The sequence below is a fragment of the Rhinolophus hipposideros genome (genome assembly GCF_964194185.1).
Source record: "Rhinolophus hipposideros genome assembly, chromosome: 26".
Taxonomy (NCBI): Eukaryota; Metazoa; Chordata; class Mammalia; order Chiroptera; family Rhinolophidae; genus Rhinolophus; species Rhinolophus hipposideros.
In genome coordinates, this window is record NC_138072.1 from 17,347,452 (window position 1) to 17,372,848 (window position 25,397).

At 37.8% G+C, this 25,397-nt stretch overlaps 1 protein-coding gene across 4 annotated transcripts in view; it reads right to left on the reverse strand.

Moving 5' to 3' along the window:
* SDCCAG8 (SHH signaling and ciliogenesis regulator SDCCAG8) overlaps positions 1-25,397 on the reverse strand; it is a 207,046-nt gene that overhangs the window by 58,782 nt on the left and 122,867 nt on the right. For 3 of the 4 annotated variants that reach the window (XR_013992667.1, XM_081039284.1, XM_081039283.1), the window contains exons 14-16: positions 21,832-21,959; positions 19,625-19,733; positions 9,811-9,942 (exon numbers count right to left, since the gene is read on the reverse strand). Coding sequence is in view for 2 of the 4 variants with exons in the window: in XM_081039284.1 (XP_080895410.1) it covers positions 9,811-9,942; positions 19,625-19,733; positions 21,832-21,959 (369 nt within the window). In the remaining 2 variants the exon portion in view is untranslated. Of the gene's footprint in view, positions 1-9,150; positions 9,206-9,810; positions 9,943-19,624; positions 19,734-21,831; positions 21,960-25,397 lie in introns of all 4 variants that reach the window. The other variant, XR_013992668.1, reaches the window with a different exon arrangement.

The window sequence follows — 25,397 nt, forward strand, 5'->3', positions numbered from 1 at the left end:
GGAAGCCTCTGACACAGGAGGATGAGCGAGTTTACCTTCACTCTTAAGCACCTCCCACTGGCTTCCTTCCAGTGGATGCTCAAGAGAAAGACTGGGGCCAGAGAGGAGACAGGAGAGTCACCCCCACACCACTCACCACCAGGTGAGGCAGGAGCACAAAACCCTGCCCACTTACTCAACTCTCCTTTTTCATACAAAGCAAAAGCCTCAAGCTTCTGGAGGAGGGGTAAGAACCTTCCTGGGAGAGGGCTCACTGCCTCTGGGGGAGGTTAGAGGTAAAAACTATCTCTCCCAGGAGGATGGGTGGAAACCTCTGGCGCCTGGCCCTAGGAACAGGTGAACTTTCACGGAGGGAAGGGTGGGAGCAAAATCCATCAGTGATGTGATGGGCAATGTTTGAAAACCAGCTCTCTCGGGAGAAAGAAGTCCTGACTCATAGTGTCTGCCAATTTTTTGTGTGCGATGGAAACAGTTTTACTGTGGCCAATGTAAAGCTACCAACATGATGTCAAATGGCTCACACATTTCTAAAATTTTAATAATCAGCTATAGTACACAATTGCATCTGACCCTAAGGAAGCAGCAGGAAATCCCATCTCTATCATAAGGCATGATGGGAGGCTAGAAACAATAATAATAATAATAATAATAATAATAATAATAATAATAATAATAATAATACAAACAGCATCAGAAATAAAGAATTCCTTTGATGGGCCTATCGGCAGAATACATTCAATAGAGGGGGCAAAATCATTAAATTTAAAGATTGGCCAATAAAAATTATCCAAACTGAAACACAAAGAAGAGAGAAAGGAGTTGGAGTGGGGAGTGGGGGGTCCAGGGAGAGAACGGACTAGAACAGTGCATCCATTTGATGGGGGGCAAACGATCTAACCGATGTGTAATTGGAGTCTCAGGAGGAGAGAAAGCGAAAGGCAGATCCAGCTCCTGCCTCTGCCCCATCTGCTGTCAGCCTCCCTGTATATTTTAAAGCCACAGTGTCAGTTCTCGAACAGACCATGGTCTCCTTGACCCCCAGGACCTTCAAATATGTATCCCTTTTTCTCTAAGATTATTTCTACTTCTTTTCAGGATTCAGTTAAGTATTACTTCTCTAAGGAATTGTTATCTATTCCTCCAAACCTGGGGCAGGGGAACTGGCCAGTCTGGGGTACCCTGAAAGCATCCCAGGTGTACTCTTACCACAGCATGTCACCCGTGTGATCGCTGTGTCCCCGCCCTCCATGATACTCAATGCTTAGTAACTGTTAGTAATTATAGGAATATACGAATAAGCTACAAAACAGAGCATGAGCTAGGAAGGTTTAGATGTTCACATTTAACATGCAAGGTTTACAATTACAGAATCTAAAGCAAAACAACAAACATGACTACAAAAATGAAACACAAACTCTGTTTAACTTAAAAGCACTAAAGTAAAATTTAAATCGTAAGGGTTAGAATAATGAAAATGTTAATCAGAAGTCCTCCATCCACCTAAAACATAAAACCAGAGAGAGAAATTTAGCTTCAAAGAGTGCACTGACGCAAAGAGGTTTTCACTGGAAATATGGGATGAATTTTAAGGGCTTTTAAACATGGAAATACACTTTTTGTCCTCTAAAAGAAGAATAGAAAGTTACCTGCTCTGTCTTTTTAGCAAAAGTTCAGTCCAAAGATACACAAGCCATGCCCACAGCCCCTGTGGTCCTCTGCACAATTTCAACATTGGTTTAGCACTTATTTTTAATTGAATATTTTCCCTCATCCATAATTGTGGAGAAATATAAAATAACAAACATTATAAAAATATTAAAACTGGCTGGTTATAGATGGTTTGTCAGAATATTTGCTTCCAAAAAGGCATTAGCTTATTTCCAAGTATCTTATGTTTTTCAGTTTTCTTCTGTTTTACTTTTTAAATGCTATACATTTTCCCTCCAAGGAACAGAAGTTAAAATCTGTTAGCCATTTTTTTCTCCATTTCTAAAGAAAAAGCCTAACAGGTAAAGTTACAATTGGGAATTACAAAAGAGCACTCCTCACTCCCAAGTCTGCTGCTGAAAATTATTTTTATTTTTTTTTTAAACAACTAGGTAAATGTATCCTTCTTGAAATTTTATTTGGGGCTCCTGTTGAAAACTTTAGACACTGAACACAGGACACACACAAACACACATACATTCACATATTCACAACACTTAGAATTTATCACAGGCATATCCTAAGTATGGTCCAAAACATTGTTTGATGAACCAGTTGTTGAAAATTCAGAAGGCATTTTCCCTTAGAAATAACATTATGTAAACATGGTATTTTGTTCCACAGACCAGCTCACAAGAGTCAATTTAACCCAAAATGTCCATAAACTACCTCTGAAGTTCCTGGAGTCTAGAACAGAGCCTGGCATGTGCTATGGGCCTGGTAAATATGTTAGATGTAGGAAGTTGAATGAATAGTAGCGTAAAACATTTGTTGAGCACTACGTCTGTGCCAGATACTATTCTAACGACTTTTCATGGATTATTTTAAGAAATTATCAGAATCCTACAAGGTAGCATTTTTTCAGATAAAAAAAGTGAAGTGAAGAAGATGAAATATGAGATTTAGGGAGTTTGCTCGTGACCACACGACTAGAAGTAGTAAACTGAGGAAAACCCAGAGAGCCTGGATCTAACTGCGTGGTCTTAACTACTATACACTCTGTCTTTCTACTTTCAGTTTTAGGTCTTAAAAGCAGAGGAACAGAACCTGAAAGGAACTTAAAGAATGTAAGTTCCATAAGGGAAGGGATGTCTGCTTCTGCTTCAGTGATCAACCCCGAGCAAGCACTTCAGTGGCATATCACACTCAATACACATTTGATCTATAGGTGAATGGAGTCTTTTTCCTTTTCCTGGGTATTGGGCTGCTTTATCATAGGAAAACGTGTGAATTATATTACAACGTCTCTGGCATTTTCTTAACTCCCTTTTGTTGCGTACCTTTCCCATTTAATCTTTTCCTAAGGAAGTCAATTACGATAGTGCCTGCTTTGTTCCAACTATGGTAACTGCACAAGATGCTTTACATAATGTATTATCCACTCTCAGATCAAAATCCTAGCTTCTCTGGGTGGCAAACCTCCTCTGTTATGGGGAGGAAAGCAATCTGAGTTCAGGTCTTCCCAAAATGGGATAATTGAACATGGCTTCCAGTCCTGTTAGGGATTTGTCAATAATCATTGGAATAAGTGGATTTTAAGATTACTTGTTAATCCCAATTGGTTTATAATTTTGGCATAATATGGGGGAAAGCATCAGTTTTCTAAACTCTTCTGGTTTTCATAGCTTCCAACTCTGCACAATAGCTGCAGATTACCCTTAGGCCCTTCAGGGGCAGCAGCCTACCCAATCCACACACGTCCTTGACCCAGTGAACAGAAAGCTAGTGACAGCAAAGAAACGTTTCAAAATAAACAAGCTTCAATGAGCTTCTTTCCTAGCAACATAAGGATTACTTATCGTTTTCTATGGTTTGATATTATAAAATAATGGCACACAGATATAAAATAACACAGCAATTTTACTTTTAATAGGATGTTGTCAGTTATTTGAAAACAGAGTCTCAAGCAGCACGTCACCACAGGAGTGATTCTCTAAAACAAACTGATGGGAGGCAGAGATGAGAGGTGGGGATTATACACACATTTGCTTTAGCAAGAGATGCAGAAGATTCACGTCTGAATTACAATTCTCAGAGGACTTGAAACATAATTACTGAGGAACCAATACACGGCTGATGCAAGTATGTGAGACTTTACTGTAGGAGGTTAACAAAACTCCCAACAAACAAAAGCAATTATCATGAAGCTAAACTAAGAGCAATTTGTAATGAAAAGCAAGAACAGCAGCCTTTGAAAACCAAGATGACCTCAGTACAACACTGATAATGCAGTAATAACTAAATGTCCTTCCCCAAAACCATCAGAAGTCAAATGATCAGAGCTCGTGCAGTATCACGGGAGCTCTGCAAGCTACGGAGGCAGCCAGGGATTACTGCATTCTCAGGTTCCTACGGAGGGATGACTTAGTTGCTTCCAAGTTTCGGCAATTATGAACAGAGTTCCACAGACATCCGTGTGCAGGTTTGGGGTGGACAAAAGTACTTTTTTTTTTTATCCACTTTTGGATAAAAAGTGTTAAAAAGTCTTGGAGTGCAACTGCTGGATCGCGTATTTAGTTTTGTACAATAAGAAGTCACCAAACTGTCTTCCAAAGTGACTGTACCATTTTGTGTTCCCACCGGTAATCAATGAGATCAGGCCTTAGGTGTTGTATCGAAAATGTCACTACCATACCCAAATTATGTTCCAGGAGTTGTATAGTTTTGTGTTTTATATTTAGGTCTGTGATCCATTTTGAGTTAATTTTTGTGTAAGGTGTAAGATCTGTATCTAGATGGTTCTATTTTTGTGCGTGGATATCTGATTGTTTCAAAACCATTTGTTGAAAGACTATCTTTGCTCTATTATATTGACTTTGCTCCTCAATCCAAGAGCAGTTTATGATATTTATGGGTCTATTTCTGGCCTCTCAATTCTATTTCATTGATCTGTTTGTACTTTCTCAAATACCACACTGTCTGATTACTGCAACTTTGTAGTAAGTATTGAAGTCAGGCAGGCTGCGTCCTCCAATTTTGTTCTTCATTATATGGAAATTGTGTTGGTTATTCTGGGGTTTTTTTCCTCTCCATATAAACTTTGGAATCAGTTTGTCAATATTCACAAAATAACTTGCTGGGATTTTGATTGGGATTATCTTAAATCTATAGATCAAACTGGGAAGAATTGACACTTTGACAAAATTGAGTCCTCTTGTTCATGAACATGGAACATCTCTCCATTTATTTAGTTCTCCTCTGATGTATTTTATCAGCTTTATAGTTTCCCTCATATAGCTGTCATATATATTTTGTTAGATTTATACTTAGGTATTTCATTTTGGGGAGTGCTAATGTAAATGGTATTGTATTTTTAATTTCAAATTCCACCTATTAATTGCTGCTATACATGAAAGCGAATGATTCTTGTATATTAACCTGACATCCTGCAACCCTGTTATAATTATTATATTATTATTCCAGGAGTTTTATGTTAATTCTTTCAGATTTTCTACAGAGGTGATCATGTCATCTGCAGACAAAGACAGTTTCCTTCCCAATCTGTATATCTTTCCTTTCCTTATTGCATTAATTAGAACTTCCAAGTATGATGTTAAAAACGAGTGGTGAGAGGGGACATCTTGACTTGTACCTGATCGTTGTGGGAAAGCTTCGAGTTTCTCACTGTTAAGTGTGATGTCAGCTACAGGTTTTTTGTAGATACGCTTTATCATGTTGAGGAAGCTTCCCTCTATTTTCAGTTTACTGAGAGGTTTTATCATGAATGGGTTTTGGATTTTGTCAAATGCTTTTTCTGCATCTATTGATATGATCATGTGATTTTTCTTTTTTAGCCTGTTGATGTGATGGATTACATTAATTGATTTTCAAATACTGAACCAGCCTTGGATACCTGGGATAAATCCTACATGGTTATGGTATACACTTCTTTTAGAATACTGTTTGTGGACTCTATTTGCTAATATTTTGTCTTTTGTTTTTAAATGATGAAATAAAGGTTAAGATTTCAGGCTTCTATTTTCAAGTACTTTTCTGAAAACAGTGAGTGGTCTTAATTCCCCCAAAATGAAATGTCAAAGTGGATAAAAGTCAATGCTATATTTCCTATTTTGACATTTGTTTTCGAGGAATAAAATTTCTATTAGAAAAATACAACGTACAGATTTGGTAAAGATCATCCTCAGGTTACTTCATAGAAGGCTTATCAATTTTTAACTCGCAGTTTGTTACCTTTCAATCAGCAGCTTTATGTCTTCAGTCAATGGTTTTGATGTATAAAATTTAGACAATACATTAATATAAGAAAGAAAAATAAAACTGTGTGACACTGTATAACTGACCAAACAACCAGAATGACTGGGTTGGTGACACAGCACTTGACCCCATGAGAGCACAGGAGCGTGCTCAGTGGGTTTCCATGGGCTCTAGGGCCGGTTCCCTCTTGTACGTACTGTAGCGCTCCCACATGGCTCTACCTCTGGGGGAAACATATGAATCAAGACTCAATTTAAAACATAACTAGAAAACATGCCATTGCTATCTTTATCATGCCTTTCCTGGACTGCCTCTGTAGACACTTGGAGTTCCAAACCACCAGCTGGAAAATGTAATTTTCCTGACTTTATAACTTTAATGGTCTCGACAATCAGAATGTAATACATTCACTTCCACTCCAGCTTAAAACATAAAATGATCTGTTCCAAAATGTTCCTCCCAATGCATCCTCCAACCATCAGCTGGCTGGTCTAGCTCTCTTGCTCTGCCTTGCTTTCCTTCCCCTTGCAGCGGAATCTCATGAAAAAGAGGTTTAAATTTGCTATTTGTTTTTTGATTCATACTTTTCAAGTCACTCTAATATGGTTTCTGCACTTAGTTTTCAACAAAAATACTTTTGTTAACACAAGTGATGTCCATGTCCTTAAGCCCAATGAATACTTTTCAGCCTTATTTCATCTCTCAGCAGCGATTGGTTGATCCCTTCCTCTCACCTGAAGCATTTCCATCTTTTGGCACGCATGGTAACATGCTCTTCCAGTCTCCACTTATTTCTCAGGTTACTTGTCCCAATATCTTTTGCCAACCTCTTCCTTACCTTTAAAAATATTAGTGTTCTTTAGGATTCAGTAAGCCCTTCTCCCTTCATTTTTTCTCTCGGTGACCTCATTTACTCACAAGGTTTCAAATATCCTCTATAAGCTAAGGGAGATTTCTATCTCTAGCCCAGACATTTCTCCTAAGCATGTTGCATTATGTCCACCTACTTATTCAACATATCCATTTGTACAATGCATTTGAACATAGCCAAAATGTAACACTTGGTCTTATCCCAAACCCAGACCTCCTCAACCACAAACCTGCTTCTTTTGAGTCTTCTCTCAGTTCTCAGTAAGGGGCACCATTAGTCATCCATGGCTCATGTCAGAAATATGGACGTTATCCGTAATATGCCTGCCCCCTTTCTCTACCCAGTGGAGTCAATCAGTTATTAAGTCCTGCTGATTATACCTCCTAAATGTTTCACCAATCCGGTTACTTTCTCTGCATCCCCATTATTATCACTTCAAGTCTAAGCCATCATCATCGTTTGGTAACTGTTCCCATAGCTCCCCAACTGGTCTTATGTAAACACTATGGCTCTGTCTCCATCCATTATCTATTCTGAATAGCTGTTTTTTAAAATGCAAATTTAACCACATCATTCTCCTTCATTTAAAAAAAAAACCTTTTAATTCCTTCCCTTCGGTAACAGGATAAAGTAAAAGGTCTGTAATGAAAACGTAAAGGCCCTGCGTTTAGGTCTGGTCCTTCTCCCCTCCTCTCTCCCCAACTACATCACATGCCGTGCTTTTCCTTACTCCTTAGGTCAAACACAGTTTCCTTCCTTCCTCAAAAGGACCAGCTCAATTTTATAGTTTTTTTTATAGTTTTCCTTTCTCTAGAACAGGAGTTGGCAAATGTTTTTAGCACAAGGCCAGATAGTAAATACTTTAGACTTGTGGGCCAATAGGTCTCAGTCTCTGACTCAGCTACCCAACTCTGACATTGTGGTGTGAAAGCAGCCACAGACAACGTGTGAAAGAGCACACAAAAGGGGCTGTGGGCTGGGCCACAGTGTGCCAGCGCCAAGGCTAATGGTCCCTACCTGGTCCTCGCTGACACATTCATTTCCAATGTTATTGTCTCATTGAAACTCTTCCTGGTCAGGTAAGTCCCCTTCTTAAACGTGCTCACACCAAAGTATATTTCTCCTTCATAGAACTGATCATCACTGCAATTAATCAGGTATTTGTGAAATTCTTTTGTCAATATCCATCTTCCCTATGAGGCTGGAAGCTCCATTAGACTAGAAATTATATTTACTTTGCTATTTTATTCCCAGCATGTGGTGAGGAACATGACACACAGTAGCAATCAATAAATATTTATTGAATGAATGAATGATTAATTTGCTATCTGACCTTCAGTTGGCAATTTTATCTTTCTGAGCCTTAGTTTTCCATCTGGAAATGGAAATGATAACAACAGCTACTTTCCAGGTTTGTTTCAAAGTGAGACAACATGTATGACTGTATTTTGTGAACTCTAAAGCAATACACAAATGTAAGACAGGAAATATTAGAAGTGTGCCTTGGTTGCCTAGTATAGCGGTAAATTATAGCCTGAGGGCCAAATTCTGTGGCTTGTTTTGTTGGCCCTCTAGGAAGAATGGTTTCTGCTTTTTTAAAGGATTGTAAAAAAACAAAGACAAAAACACAACACAAAAGACTGTGTGTGACAGAGACCATGTGTGACCCACAAAGACTGAAATATTTTACTCTCTGGCCCTTTACAGAAAAAGTTTGCTGACCTCTGGCTTGTCGGGGCTTAAGTAAATATTTTAAAGAGTGAATAAATGAATAATTATTACTCTGCAAATATACACAAATTTTCATATTTTGGTGACTGAAAAGTAGTGCCATTTTCTGACTTCCTTTCTTCTAATCAACAGAGCAAGTGATCAATGTTGTAAAAATCCCCCCATGACCCCAGGACTCTTTATGTTTACTTTAAATTAAAACATAAGAAATGAAAGGAGTCTATAAACATTTGCATTTTCCCTCATTTATATCAACAATTGTTTTTGAAACAGAGAAGGCACGGGTGTCTGGGGAATGGGACAGGATCGAGAGCTGGGGGCCCAGCATACCATCTCCTCTGGAAGGCTGACTGCTGTTACGGATGCGATTGAGGTGTGGAAGTCTGAATCTACTGAAACCAATTCATTGTGTGGTGTAAAATACTGAACTATTTTTCCTGGGGAATCCATCATTACACAGGAATTAGAAATTACACATTTATAATAGGAAATAATAAAGGGCTGTGTTCATTACCAAAAAAAGCAGACAAAAGACAAACAACAAAAAAACAAACAAAAAAAAACTGCTCACACACAAAAAAAGGAATTTGGAGTCAAAAGATTCAAGTTTGAACTCTACCACTTACTCAATCTGCCACTTTGAGCAAATCCATTTGTCTCTCTGAACTTGAGTTTCTTCATCTATAAAAAGAGAGTACATATCATCGATGTCACGTGCTTTACATATATTATATTTGGTCTTTATATCAAACAGCTAAGTAGATATTATTAGTCCCAATATATAGATGAAAAAACTGATGCTCAGAGAGGTCACGTAAGTTGCTCAAAGCAAGACCACTAGCAAGAACCGGAAAGATTGGCGCCAAATCCTGACTCCAGCAATACAACCTGATTAAAATATTTAACCTTCTTAGGCCTACTACATGTTTTATCTTACAAAAAACATATGAGACCTAATTTCTAGAAAAGAAGTGTTGAAATTCCTCCATATTACATAACCAACTTACGCCCGAAAATGCGTGGTTTTCCTACAGTTTTCTCTATCAAATCTAACTATATATCTTTTAGAGACTCGTAAAGAGGGGATGTGCTCTCCTCTCAGAGTATTATAAGAACAGCCTAAATTGCGCAAGCAAAATATATAAAAGTACTAGATTTTGAGCATGTCCCTTGAATAGCGAGTCATCATGAATTCTATTTATTCCGTAGCAAGTCCCATTCTGTTTATGAACCATGTTAACAAATGCAATATATGGCACAGCAGTTGATGATTAAGCCGTGATTACCTTTGCTTCATTATCTCATGTAGCCTGCCATGTTGGACACACTGCTCCTCCAATTCATTGTTCCTTTGCTGTAATTTTTTCAGTTTTTCGTATGTATACCTTTTCTCTTGACTGAGCTGAGCTATTTCAGATCTAGAGAAGTGAAAACACAGACATAGTAGATGTGAAAGGTTCTTAATAGTAGAGCATGTTTTTATTGTACAAACTTAACATTATTGTAAATTCGGTATTTAAACATAACGGTGTAAATAAAAATACTATAAGATAAATTATCTCAGAAACTGCAAGATGTCTAGCAGAGGGAATCTATATTGCAGGGATTCAAGAGGTAGACAGATAAAGGTATAACAACTTACTTTAATACAGAAGGCTCCTCCAAGGAGCAAGACAAAAACGATACTGATCAAACCGTTTTTTTCAAAGACTATCATTTATTTACCAAATATTTACTGAGGGCCTATTATAGGTGAGCCATTATGCTGTTAAAGGAGCAACCCCAGGCCTAATCTCTATAACACAGAGTTGTTTCTTTTAATTAACATAACCAATTTAATGGCAAATGATGAAAATCATGTCGTTCCAAAAGGCATAATAATGAAAAATGGCATTCCTCAACCCCCGGACCCCCAATCCAGCTGAGCAGTGACAAATACTTTCAGGTTGTTTTTTTTTAAAGCTATGTCGTCTGGTATTTCTCTCTGAATTTCTTAATATGCTTATATCAATACCTCTTGTTCCAGCAATTAAGAAATTTCCACTGATTCATTATGGTAGATGAAGGTTCAATTCTTTTATATGCCCCTTCCCCCATCCGCAGGTTGTCAATGTATTTATTAGCTTTTCAGTTTGAGGGGAAGTCATTACAGTATTTATGTTATGACTACCTAAGTATTGGTCCTTGCTAAGTAGTTTGCTATGATTACATTGCCCTTGCGTACATTTATTTTCCCCAAATGAGTGGGCTTCAGTGTAGAGCGATTGGGAGGCAAGCCATCTTTCCTATGGGAGATTCCCAATATTAGGACCTGTAATTCTGTCCTCTGTGGCCATTTTGTTCTCAAGAGAAGGAGCCTCCAGTTTCCTGTTTACTGTGTACAACCCTGACTGCCAGGGGCCTAGGGGCTGGATGGAAATAGAGGGGTGAGGATATCACCTTTCAGAATGCAGACTTTCTATTAACCCCGCTACTCTAACTTTAGTGACCCTATTTTAAGTAGAGCCTGCTGGTTTAATCTCTTCAGAGAAGAAGTCCCTAGTTTCCTGGGTGGAAGAGGGATAGTCAGTCACCCGGCTGCATGGGGTGGGGGGGGACTATCAATTTTGGTTTCAGTCCTATGATCCATGCCTGTACTTCCAAGTGTTTCTGGAATCCTGAGAGCAGACCAGCTTGCTTCATGAATAAGTATCGCCCTCTGAAGGCACTTAAGATTCACCTGCCTTCACTTTGCTAAGTCAGGTACCATTCCTCCAATTTTCTTTCTGTCTTCACATATTTCATTTGGGATCACACACATCGACTTTGGCGATAGTTAATGTCCCTCGGGAAATATGTTACCTTTGCACTTTCTTGGATGACTACCTCAAATCAGAAAGATGTCTGTTCAAGAAAAATTACATCCTCACCCTTGTTTTAATCAAAGATTGCTCCCACTGCCACCATTACATCTGGGTCTACTGCCTCACAGGTTAGAACTGAAAGCTTAAAACTCTTGCATATTAAAATATAAGGAGTTAAAGATTGGCTCGTTTCTTGAAGTTTAAGTAAGACACTCGATGTAACATTATTTCCCTCCAAAGAAAGGATTCCTCCATCGGGTGAGATAGTCTTTTCTTTCTGGTCAAGAAAAGATTTGGATTTTCTAAGAGAACTTATCTCAAGGACCAAACTGCTTCACATGTATGAAGCAATCTCTCACTTTTAGTTCACCTCATCCCCCATTTTGTTTTCACCTTTGTTCAAGTATCACGTCAAAGGAAGCTTGCCCTGATTAATATCTTGCAGTTCTCAATAAGTCAGCACATTTTCTGAAACTACCTCTAGCTTTTACGCACATATTAGCTCATAATTTATTCCTCTGAGTTGTATTCGATGCCTCATCTTTCTTACTAGATCATATATGAGGGCATGGATTATCTCATTTTCAAGCTCAGATCAAGCACTCAATCTACATTTGCTTCTCCTGATAAGAATTTACATATATTTGAAATAGTTTACATTAATTAATAATGACTTACATTTTTCCTTTCAAAATCATATACAACATGAAAGAATTTAGGGGCAGTTATAAGAAATTGTTAATTTAGCATTTTTTCAAGATAAGTATCTCCTATCACAATACGTACTATGCACTAAAATAAATTCCCAAAGGACAAAAAAAAATTTCCTTAAATCAGATTAGGAAAAAATGCAGAAGACTATCTATAGTCAGGTACTTTCACAGGAAAAATTGTCACATTTTAAAAGAAAAATCAGTAGATTTTATAATATAAAATACAAAACTTTTACACACAAAAAAATCATGATGTCACTGTAGCATTGTTTCACAAAGCAACCGCTCTGCAAACCAATATCTGGAAACTTAACTCTGAAATTTGTCAATAGAAGATTGGTTACAATGGAATACAAAGATGCTATTTTGATAATGTGGTTATCTTCTGGTGTTATTTATTGACCTAAAAATATGACGTATTGTTAAGAGAGGAAAACATTAAAAATCATATATAAGTGATTCCATTTTATAATTAAAAAAACATTTTGACATGTGTACCACATATTAATATGGATTACTGCTACATGTCACAATTAGGAATTAAAACTTTTTTTCCCTTTTCCATGTTTTCTGAATTTTTACAATGGCCATCTATTTAAAACAAAACAAAACAAAAATAAAGTCACTTTGACTTTGAAAAAAATTAATGAAAGCAAAATAAAAATGTTTGAAAATTAAAAATAAAAAGAACTGGGAATATGAAAAATGAGACAAATGAAGATTAGAAGCATCATTTAACAACGTGTTATCCCCACTCTCCATCAAAATTCCAATTAAAAAAGTACAAGGAATATGAAAAATATTCACAGAGGAAGACACATAAATGGTCAATAAACATTTATAAAATATTCAACTTCACTATTCAAGGAACTGCATGATAAAACCAGATTATAGTTCAATATTTATTGCATGGCTACTTTTTGCCAGATAGTGGAATCCATCCTTTACATGACTGATCTCAATTCATCCTACAAGGTAAGTGTTTATTTCCTTTTCTGTGTAAGGTAAACATAAGGTTTAATGATTTGCCTAAGATCACCCAAATGGTGACTAGCCAAGCCCAAACACAATACTGCCTGTTCAACTCTAAAAGGGTCGTCCATCCACTGTGTGCTATTGCCTCTCACTTTTTTTTAAATCTCTCACTTCTTTTTGTCACATACTGATATACATACATATCTACTGAGCAGAATTTAGTGTAGTACTTGAGCAAAGCAATACTGCACATTCATCAATTTAAAAAGGTTCATATTCTTTGGGCCAGCAATCCCCTTTTGGCACCCCAACTTTGGGAATCATCAAAAATTCAGACTGAGGTACAAAATTATTATACTATTCATAACAGTTAAAAGTTAGAAACATCTGAAATGTCTTAGGCATACAAATGATTCAATTAAAATTATGTTTCCAGAATATTCAGTGATGGAGAAAAATGTTCATTAGATAATCGTAAATGAAAAAGCAGAATCCAAAACTGTATATATAGTATAATCTCAGAATATAAATGTATGTGTGCACATGGAAAATGACTGAAAGAAAATATGTTCAAAAATTAACAATAGTTAGATGGTTATGTCATAGGAAATTTTTTCCTTGATTCTTTTTTGTATTTATATCCAAATGCCCTACATTGAGAATGCCTTACTCACAGAATCACAAAAATATAAATGTTATTTGTACTGGTACAATATGTATAAAAGGTATTTTATTGGTACAATATTTTTTCTGCTTTGCATATTTTGGGGTTTCTTTTCTTTGTTTATAATGGTAACTTGCCTACCAACTTCCAATGTTCAATAAAAATTTGATAAATGTACATGGACATCATCTTTTATCTGCCTAGAGCCCATGATATATTGAATGAACTAGAAACTTGCAAAGTTCAAAGAGTAAACTTAGAAGTTTCTATGTTCGTTTGAGATGACATTTGTGGCATGATTATATTAAAGGATAATTGACTGCAATCCATTTTCACAGAAAATTTAGGTAATTTTTGGCTTTACAGAAGCATGAACTTTTCCATGCATTTTTATATACCAGTTATATTGTGTAATTGCATTTGCATGAAGTATAATATTTTACTACCATAATTAGGATTACAGCAATAATTGCTTTTTAAGGGAAAACATGACCTCTTAATATTTTATTCTTTTAGATTCTCATGTGACTTTTGGTAACAATTAGCAGAGGCCGATATCAGTCTCCTCTTGTAGAATATAATTTTTATAACATCCCAACCTAACATCTAAACATGCAAAGGGAAAAAAATAGTTCAACCGGGTGTGTGTTCTTTACTTCAATTAAACTCACACAGTTGGATACCGACTGTTGCCAAAACAGTAATATAATTTATACATTATAGTCCACACAGTAAAACTACACTAAAAGTCATTTAACAATATTTATAACACCATAAAATACAGTGTTAAAATATATGAACTGCAATATGTACCAAAATTATAAAATTTGTTTCTCATCATCAGCGATTAAAACCGGGATCATTGCTCTAGCCTCAATACCCACAACCCTGGTGACAGATTAGAATTCAAATCTTAATGATCAATTTACAATTAACAAGATAGAAGTGAAACAAATTAAACCAACCATTATACATAACGAGACCCAATGGACTCCCATTGTTCCTCTTAATTACAAAACGCAAATCACAAATACACAATGGGCACGGTTCGACAGCAATCCGCAAGCCTAGCAACCCAGAAAGTGACTGTGATGGAAAAGAAAGAAGAGAGAAGCAAAACCACGCCGCCCCCGGTTCTGTGCTCTATATCCTGTTCTGGTCGTGCAAGTGTGGAGAGGCTGAAGCCTAGCACAGGCTGGGTCTCCACTCCGCAGCTGGCGGAGGCTCACTGCTAGCCCAGCCAGCCCAACCTTTCTGAGCTCTTCCCAAGGCCCGTTTCACATCGCACTGCAAACTGCACTGCAAACATTTTACTGCTGATTCATCAAAGCGCCTGGGGACAGGGAACACTTCCTCCACTTTGATAAAGAAAAATCACAGTTGCACCAAAGGTATTTAAATATCTCCACTTACCAACTTCAGAAACAACCCTATCACTGTAATGAGCCCCCAGAGTCCTGGGGAACAAAGATGAAAGGGGAGCTAAAGTTTATGTGAGCTTCAACTAAAACCAGCCAGAATGTCTGCCGGGTGCCAAACGAAAGAAAACGAAATTAATGCTCTTGTCTGATGGTCACACACAACCTATATAAAATGCACAGCGTCGGCAGCTCATTTTTGGTTTTTAAATGGGATGCGCCATTCACGGGTTCTGGGGTTATGGACACTGTTGAACAGTGTGGAATGCACACCGTGCAGAAAACACCGTGCTAATCACAGCGGAGGGCTGACGGAGCCCAGAAGCAGTAGGCACTGCCAGTATGCGAATGGGGAGAACACACACACACACACACACACACACACACACACACACACACAGGAACCATTTCGAAACATCTTCCCCATAGCAGCCTAGCATGGGGCTGGGGTAAGGAGTAAGGGTGTACAGGAACGGTGAGCCCAGATTGTCAGCTTTCCTAGTCATTCTGCATGGGCTCTTGTCAAATGACTAGATCTGTGACTTTAAAAAAAAAAAAGAAAAAAAGCTTATTTTAAGGGCTATGAATCCATTTGTTTAGTATGGGATTTTGAGTAACATGACTCTCAGAGAAATGCTACAAGAAGCAAAAAAAAAAAAAAAAAAAAGGTGTTTTAAATTGTTGATCAACAGAAAATAAATACACCTACTTTCAGGAAAAATTTTACTGTTGTACTCTGAGGAAAACCTAGATCAAAATTACCATAAGGTTTAAATAATTATTTTGGAGACTGAGCTTCCATAATGACGATACTTTAGAAAGCTCAAAAGAACTCCCAGATTTCTTCACCTCAAAGTACAGGGGAATTTATTTTATTGCAAAAATGTAGCATAGGGTGTGTAGAGGCACACTTCTGCAGGACTTCTGCAGGGCTTCATAAGTTTATAATTTTTATTTAAAAAAACACTCTGAGCTCTTCAAGTTTTATGTAAATGGCTTCAAAGCAGAAAGTAGTATCAAAATGGAATGTTAAATTTTGCATGAATTTTGAGGATCTCTAGTCTTCATGCAGAGAGTTGGGGGGGCAAGAAATTTAAAGGTGAACAAACAAACAAACAAACAAATTCCTAAAATCACACTTTATCCTGTCTGCTGCTTTCTCATGAGACACATAAAATACATATTTTGTAAAGTTTAAAAGAATCCTTTCAAAGTTTTGACAATAATTAGGAACAATTTCTTGAGTGTTTACTATTTGTCGGGCCTTAGTTTTGGGTCAACTTGTGAAGTTATAGGAGCTGCCTATTTTATTATGCAAATTGACAAGACAAGGTGCGGGAGCAGGACCTGAATGGCAACCAGATTCACATTTTCCTGATGCTATTTTGCCCTGAAATAGGTTTTCATTGTACCATAGACTCTATGTCTGAGAGAAAATGGCATTCGGACCCTGGTAAAGACAATGATAGCCATGAGATGACATCCAAGTTGCGAGTGAAGACTTCAAGGATTGCCACTGATGACAAGAGCAGCTCCCGTGTCTTGTATGTGGCCAGCATTGTGCGAGGGGTTTTATACCTGTATGTACACCTGTGTGTGTCTCTATAAATTTCTAATTCCCACAAGAATTCCACAACGTGGCTTTGAAATGTTTTTCCAGATGAAGAAGCTGAGGTTTGGACAGATTAGGCAACGGACTCAGGTTACGAAGTTAAGTGACAGAGGGAGAGTCAAACCTGGTTCTTTGTTGAATTCCAAAGAATTGTTTTTCTTTTTTCTTTTTTTTTTTACGGTGCATTGCCTGTGTTATAAACAAAGGAACAGGCTGGAAGCAAAGTCAGATCAGGATATGGGGGTATCACCACACCTATTTGTTTCATTCATTCATTCATTAAATGAATAAATATGTATTGAGTGACATCTGTGTGTCAGACGAAAAGGAACACATTCGATTAACAAAGTAGTGGTCAGGAGCTAGAGGGATCAGAAGCAAGAGGAGCCAGACAGGGGCTGAGGTTCCAGCTCACTAGACCAGCACAGGGCAAAGTGATAGCTCTAGAGCAGGAAAAAGGGGGCTAGGGGTGCAGAGCACAGGTTAACCCCTCACCGGCCTAGTATATCTACTTCTCCACAGGAATTTAAAGATTAATTTGTCTTCCCACCGTAACTGCTTTAGCCTGGATTTTCTTTAATACTAGATGTAAAATATTGCACTTATTGTAAGTAAAATCATAGGCTTTGGAACCAGAAACATCTAAGTTAGAACTCTACTCTCCCACTTACCAGCCATTTAAACACTCTGAATATTGATTTTCTCATCTGTAAGAGAAGACTGTAATTCTCGTCTCAAGATGCTGTGAGAATTAAATAATACATAGAAGTACATAACATCCCTTTCTCTTTTATCCAGTTTAATTTCCTGAATTTGCCTCTTTAGAGAGCAAGATAATTAATCAATAATCAATCACGAAGCAATGTTAAAATAATGTAATGTTGTAAACACCAGATCAATATAATTTTTTCTTAAATTATGTAATCTGGTTTGTTTACTTCTAACATATCACTTACTTTTGGATTTATCTATGTGAGGCAAATCAAATATTTCTGGTTAGGAATAGCTACTGTTGATATTTTATGAGTCTTTTTCATGACAGAATCATGTGGGCCTCCCTGTTAAATTTCCTGAAAATATCTGGTACTGTGGCACCCTAAGCTTTTCCCCTTTCCAAACAAGATACTTAATTAGTATTTGCTAAGAAGGAGCACACGTCAGAGCACGTTCTCAGTGGCTATAGGAGCGTCTGCCTTCTTGTGAGTAGAAAGAACTGGATTCATAAGCCCTCTGATTCCCCAGAAGATTCAGAGATGGGGATTCCATCGGCTAAGGCAGTTTATTGATGGAGGAACACAATCTAGGGCTCAGAATGGTCAGATCTGCTCTGATCTACCCGGAAATTCTTTCTGAATGCAATACCTATGTCATACTGCTTGCTCTGTGTAGACCTGAGTGAGTTTCAGAAAAATACAGAACAGCAGATATGCAGGTTATTTTTTTCATTAGGTTATGTGGTAATGTGACATTTGGTATCTAGCTAATTATGTGAATGTTGTCTTTTATAGTTCAGTTCTATCCAATTGAAGGATTCTGTCCAATATCATTCATTCATTTATTTTCATGAGGAAACCACAGTTCAAACAGGTCAAATAAATTTCTCTGAGACTACAGTTACTGTCAGAGCTGAGATGAGAATTCAGGCTTCTTATAAATTTGGAATGTAAGATAATTCATTCTTTGAGATAATCTGATTAGAAAATGTGCAGGAAAAAATTCACTAAGATCTCAATGAGTGGATTTATAAAAGAGTAGTGTACATATAAAATGAATGATGGCTGTTCTATTGAAATAAAACAATTTTAGAAAGAGAAGGAAAGGATGGTTTGGGTTGATTTATTTCAAAGTATCATCTTTCATTTGTATATATACACATTTCATCTATTATAATTTGACCTAAAGATAGCTTTTGTTGGTTTAGGGAGAGCTGTGATAATAGATTAAGATGTGTTACATGTATCAACATTAAGACTTTAAACTGCTTGATTTATTTGCATATTTAGTAGAATAATTGCTATCTTGTTCAATTGTAAACACTAGAAACGTGAAATAACAGTATGCATACATAATCACAAAAAAATACCAAGGTGTGTATATGGACAATTGGACAATTACGTGTTCATAGAGAGAAAATATTAACACATACAGTAGTTCCCCCTTATCCACAGGGGATCTGTTCCAAGACCTCCAGTGGATGCCTGAAAAAAACTTTTTTCCTATACATACATACCTATGGTAAAGTTTAACTTGTAAATTAGACACACTAAGAAATTAACAACGGTAACTAATAATAAAATAGAACAATTATAACAGTGCACTGTAATAAAAGTCATGTGAACGTGGTCTCTGTCGCTCTCCCAATCTCTCAACAGACCTTACTGTACTCTACACACATTTTCACTTAAAGGAAGCACTTCACAGCTTCTCTTTGGAATATCCACATTGCCAGCATAACCACTCTTGTGCTTTGGGGCCATCGTTAAGTAAAATAAGGGTGACTTGGATACAAGCACTGCGATACTTCGACAGTTGATTTAATGACTGAGACTGCTACTAAGTGACTAACAGGCAGGGGGCATATACAGCTAACATAGGGCTGGACAAAGAAATGATTCATATCCCAGACGGGACTGAGTGGGACGGCACGAGATTTCATCACACTACTCAGAACGGCATGCAATTAAAAACGTATGATTTATTTACTTCTAGAATTTTCCATTTAATATTTTCAGACCATGGCTAACTGTGAATAACTGAAACTATGGAATGCTAAATGTGGATAAGGGGAGACTACTGCAGCTAATTTTGACATTTAACATACTGGAAATGTTTTTTTAAGGAAAAATTAGAGTACTCACACAATAATATTACCTACCTGCTTTTTTGAGAGACTTGTTCCAGTTTCTTGGCTAACGTACAGCATTCTTCCTTTAACTTTGTCAAAAATGTATTCTGGGAGGTCAGCAATGAATACTGTTCATTTTCTAGAAATAACAATAAACCCCCCACCAACATAAGATGTTTATGGTTGTAACTCTGCAGTGTGTCCATATGTAGAGTGGTAAAAGCACTAAAGACAAGCTACACATTTCCCATAAGCCACGAGATCACTCTCGTGTCCTAAGTCACAGGACTGCTCACCTGGCAAGACACTAAATCCGGTGCGACATTTATTTTTCTTATAATTATACACCAGAAACATTTTTTGATCATACCAGATTGGTGTTAATTTTTAACATGTTAATAGAGTGTCAAATACCTCAAGTGAAGTCATAGATGCTTATATCTTTGTAATATGCAAGGTATTATATTTCTATTTTGACAATTTTTCTATAAACAGTGTCAAAATTATTACAACCAGATAATTCAAAACAAAAATAACTGAGGACCTCTCATTTAGACTGTAATTCATGCTTTATGTTTCATATTTATTCACATATTGCACTACCCTCCATCTTGCATCTATTTCTCTACTTATGAAGGTGAAATACGTAATTTGATTTCATTGCCAACAGTATAAGCTTCAGTGAAAATCTGGTCAAAGAAATTGAACAGAGAATGGTATTTTTGTGCAACATAAAAGGAAGTGTTGTTAAGATGGTTCTAACAGGTAAGTTCTTGTCTTGCTCACAGATTCTGCCAGACTCCGTGATCACTAGGATCCTGCTAGCAGTGAGGAGAAACAATAATTTATCCTGTTTGCTGCCTTTTGTTTTTAGTGGAAAAACATCTATGAAGTCTGGTGAATTTTCATTTCTCCTGGCCAAACGCTGTTAGAAGAAAGTCTACTAAAAGTCCCGGAGGGAACTACGTGAGTCGTATAACCTTTGCCTCTTTACAAGTAAAGAGATTATTGAATGAACTTTATGTTAGCAATTTTTCACCTATAGGATAAGTGATCATTTCTCACCATGTCATCAAACATAGTATCCATTAAATCATGTGAAAATTACTTTCAAGTGTAAGGTTTAATAAGGCCCTTTATTTCTTTTCAATCTTAGCTAATGATTGGCAAAAAGCGTACAGCATTCAAAGCAAAATAAATCAAGGCACTAAAAATTAAACACCATTTTTCTGGAAGAGACAGGATCAATTAAACTTTTGTTTTAATAGTACGATCAGTGTGGAGTACGTGCTGTGGAATTCTAATGAGTGACACTGTCTTGTTTTGACTAACGCTGTCTGTGAACACACAACTCACACGTGAAAAGAACTACAGAATGCTCTGACGGAACAAACCAAACTGCCTCTTTTCAAAGTACATTTTACTTTCAAATTAAAGGTAAAGAGTTACTGGCCAACTCAGTCTGCAGAATAGCGCCAATGTGATGAAAGATGGCGATTTTTAGCCAAGCTGCCAGCTGTGGTCAATGCCTTGTATTAGTGCATTCTAACGGCAGTTGTGAGAACTTGAAGAATGCAAAGGATTAAACATCACTCTAGATTGGGTTGGGGGAGGTGGGGAAATCATACAAATGCTAAAAATGTTCGAAGCTGCAAAGATTAAATAAAGGAACATATCAATTTGGAGCCACTGAATTACATCCAGCTGCGACAGTGAATTAAGAACCGATTAATGGCTAAAGCTTTTCTCCAGTTTGGACGCTGAAGCAAACTCATTAGGCTTTTAGAGCAGCTATAATGTGTGTACTGTGGGAACTGTTCAGTGCTATTCAGGAGACGCTAACTGTAAGCTCAGAGCATTTCCCGCAGAGCTTCTGATGCTATTTTCTTTATATAACATGTGTGCCTGAAAACCCAGCCAAAAACAAGCCCTTTGTTTTTCTACTTTGTTGTGGTCTCTCTCAGCTTTACGTTTCTTGAACACAGGTAAATAAACTCATAATCCAGATGGTGCAACAGATGTGAGAGCAGCACTCTGAAATCAACAGACAGTGGGCAATACTTTCCATTTTCCCTTTTAAACGCTAACTAATATGTAATTCGGAATCTCCGGTGTAGTTAGCATCTGCTCCCTTCGGCCAGCCAAAGGTTACAGGTGTTCCTGATGTCATTTCACAGTAAGGCGTGGGCCCGGCTTGTGAGCGAGTGCCCAGGCTCTAATCTTTCCCCACCACCTACCAGTTTTGTCATGCTGGGCCTCCATTTGCTGTATCTTCTGCGTCAGCTCCTGCTCTCTTTGCTGGGCCTGAAGGGCTTGGGCCTGTGCTTCACTGCTAAGGCTCTGCTGGATGCTCTCTTTTTCCAGTCTACAAAGCAGAGAGAAGACAGACAGAAATGGAATCTGCAGATGCGCGAGCACCATCATTGCCCTACAGACGGCAGAGAGCTGCTCGGGAGTGAACTCCTCAGCAGAAGAAGACAACAAACAGTCTTTCTACTGACCTCTGCTCTCCTTTAGGGGGGAAATCCAAAGGACCTTTCATACAATATTATAAATCCATGCCATAAATCCAAATGGACTGAGTATGCAAAGCATCATGACAACTGAATAATGGTATTTGGTCGCTCTAAAACACAAACACCTTTCTCTCTAAGACTCCTAAAGTTCTTCACCACCAATTAGTCTTCTATCTTCTGAGTGGTTACTACTTCCCAAAGATCCTGGAGTTATAGGAATAGCATGGCTGAATACACCACAACTTAAATTCCGGAAACTAAGCTTTGTAGACCACCTCTACTTTTCCACCCGATCTTAAAATGGAATCTCACATACAATGTACGAGAATCTACCTAGAGGCAAGTGAAGGATGCCGTAGTACCACATACACATTTCTGTTAAATATTTTCACACATTAGGAAATGTAATGTGAATATAAATACGAATATGAAAGTGAATAACTTCCCCCAGCACATCATAATAGAACCCCTTTTGGGTCATGTGGAGAGAAACTACAGGATGAGATGCTTCCACAGTCAGAGACAGTATTCCATCCCACTGTGATTGGTTATCGACCCATCCCTTTGGGACCCAAAGGTCAGTATCTGATCACAGTGGCTCCTAAAGCGAGAAACCTCCTCAACCATTAGGACCTGAAGGACACAAAGGACCTCATGGCTACAGCACTGTGGATACTGACACTGTACACAAACACACACACACACACACACACACACGCGCACACACACACACTAGGTCAGTTCTTCACAGTCTAGATATGGGTAAGTGATATGAGGGTTTCCTCCAATTAACTGATTTAGGTTATTTCTAACTCCTGATCTCCTTGTGGGCATTTCTCATCCATGCTGCTTTAGTTCACTAATTGAGATATTTACTGCTTTGCCTTTGCCAAACTAAAAATAAACAATTCCAAAAAGCTATCACTACTAGTCTATGTACCGCTGTGGAACTTCAATTCACTGGCTTCTAATTATAAAGCAACATAAGGAAAGCCTGTATTGAAATTGGTCAACGCATGCGGTCATGTTGTAGTGTAAAATTGCAAAAGGAAAATACACCCACACCTCACTCAAAAGGAATCATCAGGGGTCCACACTAAATGTGAAATAAGGTCCTTTCTAGTTCTTCTAATAACAACACCCCCTTGGATGTGCTCCAAGGTCTTGCCTCACACTCAGTTCCAAACTAGTGTGTACCAACAAACGGACAGTCAGACGAGGCCACTTTTTGCCTCCCCAGTCACACCACATATTTTTTCTGGCCATGGATCATGGCACATGTCTCTTTGTTTTCCTGGGATGTCTCCCCCCACAACCTTCATCATCCATCCCCCACCCCAGCCCCATCCCCCTGCTCATTGTACACTACTCCTTTTAAAGGCCTGCTCAGAATTCACCCCCTCTCCTTCCATTCTTTCCTAAATTAACTTATTCTTTCCTCAGTGACCTCCATATATGTATATATGTTGTGTGTGTGTGTGTGTGTATATATATATATATATACATATATATATACATATAAACACACACACACATCCTTTTAAGATAGCATTTGTCACACTTTAGTTCTTGGGTCACACGTCTGCCTCCTTTGTCATCTCTGTCTCTCTACACCCTAAGCCCAGCTCGGGACTTGGCACACAGGAAGGAGGCAGAGAATGTTCAGTGAATGGATGTTCTTATGCCCTTTCCATAGAGGGAAGGAAAGCTGCTGCCTTTCCCTGAAGCTGGAGAATCTGCTCAAGTCTTGTATGAGGAGGCAAAACCTTTTGGAACATGTTAAAAAAGAAGAGTGCCCAGAAGAGATGCCCCCTATGGCTTTGCCAGCTGGAGACAAAGCTGCTGAAGGAGATGGCCTAAAAAGAGCATTGTGGATTCTTTCACAAGTAACCACCCCCCAGTCAGACCCTGAGTTAGATCAGTAGGGAGACCTGGGGCCCTGAGACCCCTAATAGTTGAGTAACCATAAAACGCATTGCTCAAAAGCAATACCCATTTGAGAGTGAAAAGGGGCACGATTAATAATTACAGAGAGACAACAGTCATAACTGGGCCTGTCCTTTGCAAACTGGGGCTTGTGGTTCCCCGACATAACGGGGTTGCCAGTCTCACCATCAGTTTTTAGAATGGGAAGCTGCCTAATTACTGATATCCTAAATCCACTATAGAAAAAAAACACAAAAAACAAAAACTATGGTTATTATGGTTCTCTTAATAAAGTAAAATAATTTTTAAAAATTCTCTTCCAACAAACATTGAGTTACACGTCAGCTATTGTTTCTTGAATCCTCTTCTGCCTTCCTCCAGTGTTGCCTTCTCCCCTTGCAGGTTCTTTTGACTTAGTAGGCTTTTTATAAAACCTTAGAACTGACAGGCAATCTCATATTTGTTTCATCAAATCCTCTCACATTATAGTTGAAGAAAAAAGGGGGGGTCATAAAGAAATAGAAATGTGCTCAAAGGTTACAATATACATAAATATGTGAAGGCAGAAGTAGTATTTGAAATACTTTGAGTTAGGAAAGCCTTTTTATGACACTCTAGAGGTAATACAGCAATGGATTGAAAATATTAATAAAAACCATTTAGGTATCCAGAGAAGGGATTAGAGAAAAATCCAAATCAATTCATTTACTATTTATTATGATACACTCTGCTAGGCACTGGGTCAAATAAAGATAAACGTGGCATAGTCCTTGCCCTAAAGGGAAATTCACAATGGCCAAAATAGAAGGTAGAAGGTGGCATACACCACATGTAAGGTCAAGGGAAATAACCACCTAGGCACAGAAAAACGAGAGGTTGGTGGGAGCTGAGTGTGAGAGCCTCATGAAGAATAGCTGAGCCAGTCTTCCCCAACTGGTTTTTATTCAGTTCTCACTCAAAACACTGATGATCTCATTTAACCAAACCTGTGGTTAGCCATACTTTAGAAATCGGAATAAAAGCAATAGTGGTAAAGAATTTCTTAGTTTTAAAAGGAGACTGAATCATAATAGCTAAGAACTAGAAACAACCTAATTGTCTGTTAACTGTTAAATGGGTAAACCAATTGTGGTGTAGCCATACAATGGAATACTAGTCATAGTAGCAATAAAAAGGAACAAAGTACCGTTACATACGACACATGGATGGAACTCAAAAGCATATGCTTTAAGAAGCCAGACATTGAAGATACATTTTTATTATTTCATTTATATGACATTCCAGGAAAGTAAACACTAGAGGGACAGGTCAGTATTGCCAAGACATGGAGGTAGGAGACAGGCACACAGGAACCTTTTTGG